Source organism: Cariama cristata, unplaced genomic scaffold (assembly GCF_000690535.1).
Source record: "Cariama cristata isolate BGI_N322 unplaced genomic scaffold, ASM69053v1 scaffold24542, whole genome shotgun sequence".
NCBI classification, from domain to species: domain Eukaryota; kingdom Metazoa; phylum Chordata; class Aves; order Cariamiformes; family Cariamidae; genus Cariama; species Cariama cristata.
The window spans coordinates 1-4,275 of NW_009603630.1; the positions used below are offsets into that span (position 1 = coordinate 1).

The following is a 4,275-nucleotide window of genomic DNA, read 5'->3' on the forward strand; positions in this document are numbered from 1 at the left end:
CGGGCCGTGATGGGGAGCCGGTGGACGGTGTCCGCCGTGCGCCCTTGACGAGGGCAGCGCCCGCAGTTAGTGTACCGCTGGCGCGGTCCTGTGGGGTGGCTTTCCATGTTGTCCCTCCCGAGCGACGACCGCTCGGTCTGAGCCTCAGCGGAGGGAGCTTGGCTCCAGTACCGAGGTTTGCTGGGAACATGGGGCAGAGGGTGCTCGGGAGCACTGGAGAAGCCCTTGGGCGGCTCTGGAGGGGCCGTAGGGATCGCAGTCCTGCCCGGGTACCGACTGTGGGCTTAGTTGGTTTGGTGTTATTCCTTCTCAAGTACAAAGGGATAAGGCGTGCTGAGGTAGTGTGCTCATGGCATACTGGTATCACACGTAGCGCTGGTTTTATGGGGTGATTTAGTAAGACAACTGACTTAAAGTCATAAAAGATAGCTTGCCCTGGCAGCATTGCCTATAATGTGCAGTTTCTGGATTTCTAGACTCCTTGTTAAGTTACTTTAATGGTATTTGGTACTGTGCTGTACTTGATTACACCTTTGTTCTCCATAATCACAGTTAAGGAAAGGTGAACATTTTACATGTGGTGTGGTTTTGTTTTTTTTTCTTTTTAAAATCAGTGATTTTGTTTTGAGGTTTTAGTGTTGACTTTCCAGTTGACTTTGGCAACTCTTTGAAAAAGGGCACTATGGAATAGTATTTAAGTAGCTGGAGAGGAGAGCAGAAGGTTAACAACATAATAATATTCTGGCCTTGAAATCGCATTAACCCATTATGAGACTTGAGGAACTTAGATAAATTATTTGAAAAGCTTGATGGTTTTGCTTTATGGAAACATTGTTTTTAGCTCAAGTAAGAGTTACGGAGCATAAAAGTGTTGATGCTGTCTTTGACAATGAACTGTTAGCATTGTTCCAAGTCTTAAAGCAGTGTAATATTCAAATTTAGTAAAACGAAGGTCAAATTATTGTACGTAAGAAGCACTCATTCTACCTGTTCAGCGTCAGCTAAGCAATACTGAAAAGTTGAGAGACCAAGTCATGTATGTTCAAATTCAAACTTGATGTAGTGTTGCATTGCTGCATGTGAAGGAGGCCAACCACTATTTGTGTACTGTCATAGTAGTGTGTAAGAGTTGAATTTTATCTTACTGTGCACCTGATGATGGTCAAATTCAGTTGCAGGAGGTGGTCGCCTGCTCGACAGGATTCGCAAGTGGTATTATAATGCAGCTGGATTCAACAAACTCGGTAAGTGTTTCACTAGGTTCTAAAAACTCTGCCAATGTAACAATCCTCAAACTAGTTATGGTTCATAACTGGTGTACGTACGTGCAGTTTGGTGTAAGTTTTTTTGATCAAAATTAGGTACTACTTTTGTGGGGGAAAAGTTAGCAATAGCTTCAGTCATCATGATTGCTACCTAGTAATGAATCAGTGACTTTTCTGTTATTTCTGTGTTTGCTCTTGTTTTCAGTGCAGTAACTTTTAACAGTTATGGTTAAGCCGGAGCAGTTGAAAAAACTTTCACAAAGCAGTCCTGAAAGCTTATTTATCTTTTTCCACCAAGTCACTTTCACTGGCCAGAATCTTCTAACCCAAAGGCTGCCCTTGAAGCTAGAGGGATTCCCACTGATAGCAGTCGGTCCTTCTGTGATACTTATGCGAAGCATCCAGAGTGCCAAGAATTGATTTAGTTAGTTCTGCCCTTTGTATCACCATAACTTCACTTGGTGTCTCTCTGGCCCACGCAATGGTGAAGTAGGTGTAAAAATAGTATTTCCTCAAGTAGAGGAGGTTGCCTTGCTGGTATTTTCTTCAATTTGTTCAGAGTTGTTACCAAGTTTCTTTCAGCTATTTAGATGGTAGAACTGTTTCTGAATGACAAGAGAATCTGAATATTCACAGCCTGTCTTTTACTGCTCACCACAATATGAGCAAATCGTTTAAAGGCAGTTAACATACCTGCACTGGGGAAGTTAGTAAAAAAAGACAACTGTTGAGGAATAAGCCTGGGTCTTTCTTACAGAGATGCGGTGCTTAGCCCGTCTTTTTCTATCTATCTGCTGAAATTCTTAATGACATTATTACTTTTTGCTGCTTTTCTGGGAATGCAACTAAAAACTGAGAAGAAACACCAAATCTAATCTAGTGATTAAACTAACAGCCATGCCCCATGTGCCTTTGAAATAAATTACAAAACTGAATTCAAGAATATGTGGTTCAAAAGAAACTTCTGTTTTGTTGGGAGACTACTGCCAACTCAGTCACATGAGATCAAAACCTTTAACCACAAGTCAGTAGGTACACTCTTGTAATCTGCAATAATTTTGGAATATTGCAGAAGTAATATTTTGTCCTATGTTGTTAATACTGAAACTTAAGGCAGAGTTGATTGATTTTCAGAAATCCTTTGTTCCACAAACAATGTGGGGGTGTTCTTGGCTTTGACAAGACTGGGTACTTCTCCTTGGTTGAACTTTTGATTTGAGGCAGCATGGGAGGGAACCAACTGGTGCACAAATGTCTGGCTTCAGGTTTCCATAGCTTAATATAGTCAACGGAGACCAGATCATTATGCATAGTGGAGTTTAGAGAATAATTCCTCAGTACTGAAGTAGTGATGTCTGTGGTTGACTGACTCTGATGGATTCAGAGCTCATAAACCCTTAACCTAGACAGTCATCTCAAATACAGATATAAAATTAGGTGAGCATAAGTCTACTCCTCAGACCCAGTATAGTTACTGTTCTGTATATATGTATACACTCTTATGAAACACATTGAATTAAATATGCATTTTCCTTATTCCTCCTTAAGAAAAGGAGTGAAAACAAGTAAATAGAGTATGCGAAAGCCAGTGTTCAGAGTTTGTTCTCTCTGAGCAATTAGTGGTTCTCTTCTGGATTGGTTTGGTTTTTCTTCATAACTTTGCACTGGGAGTGTTTTGCCCATGTTATGTAGAAACACCTGTGTCGATCCTAAATCTTACTTAAGGATATTTATGTAGTGATACTGTAAAATCTTCTTGGTACAGGATTAATGCGAGATGATACGTTGTATGAAGATGATGATGTAAAAGAAGCACTGAAGAGACTTCCAGAACATCTTTACAATGAAAGAATATTTCGCATAAAACGAGCACTCGACTTAAGCCTGAAACATCAGATCCTTCCAAAAGATCAGTGGGTGAAGTATGAAGAGGTATGTGTACAGAGTGTTTCCAAGGTGGAGGTCTTAAATGGCACTGCTATGACTGGTCTTTGGGATCTTCAGTCTCTGAAGAGATACACGCTAACATGTCCTTTATAATGACTAAATGAGTGTGTATCTCATAGGATACCTCAGGAAAACACAATTTTTGATCGCTGTTCAAAAATCTCTGTTTTTCAGTGGAAATTACAAAATTTTTCTCAAGATAATAAAAGCTTCAACTACAGCTCAGAGCCATAGCACATTGTTTATATTCAGACAAAATATTTCTTCTAAGCTATTAGATAAAGAGATACACTGTAACTAGCTTAAAAATTCTTATAAAAGGTCTCTTGCTTTTCTGATAAGTTTCTTAACTTTATAGAAAATCTTGAGCCAAACCTTTTATTCATGAAGATGCCAAAGAAGAATAATCTAAAGGGAAATCTTGCATTAAAATAAATGTCGTCTTGTAATTTGAAAAACAAACTACACCTTCCATTTGAAGTGTAACTAAAATTCATTTTTTTGTAGTGGATTGATTCACAGACTTTGCATTACTGTCCATCTCAGCGTTCTCCGCATTACCAGGCAGAAAGGAATCTCACTGCTAGACTTTTGACTATAGGATAGTATAAGGGTATTAGGTTTCCCTATATAAGCAGAGGCTGTTTCTTGTGGTCTTATTAGTCATATTTAAGTAACTGGTGCATTGAATAATTGGTTGCGTAGTTCCTTAAGCAGTAGTGTGGTTTGTAAGTGTTAGACATGGTCAAGACGTTCCATCGAATCCAAGTTTACAGTGCTGTTTAGAAGTTAAGTTCAAAATTAGTTTCTCCAGAGCGTTATAGTTGGACTTTGAATTATTAGTTGAAGTGAATCTTGTATGTTTGGGTATCGCCCAAAAGAACATTGTTTCTAAAGGTATAGCTGGAAGCATCACTTTGCTTGTTAATGTTGGCGAGGCATTAGGAATTAGTGGTTGCTGGAGTAAAGAACTTGTCATTGCAGACTTGGCAGATACGAAGTTTACCTTTTCAGAGTAAGTAATGTTTTGTTTTTTGTTTTTTTTTTTTTTTTTTTTTTTTTT

At 39.0% G+C, this 4,275-nt stretch overlaps 1 protein-coding gene across 1 annotated transcript in view; it reads left to right on the top strand.

Moving 5' to 3' along the window:
* The first annotated feature begins 1,169 nt into the window (after positions 1-1,169).
* LOC104157801 (cytochrome b-c1 complex subunit 7) overlaps positions 1,170-4,275 on the top strand; it is a 3,445-nt gene continuing 339 nt past the window's right edge. The window contains exons 1-2 of the mRNA XM_009695279.1: positions 1,170-1,244; positions 3,031-3,197. Of these exons, the coding sequence (XP_009693581.1) occupies positions 3,036-3,197 (162 nt within the window). The 5' untranslated portion in view covers positions 1,170-1,244; positions 3,031-3,035. The remainder of the gene's footprint in view (positions 1,245-3,030; positions 3,198-4,275) is intronic.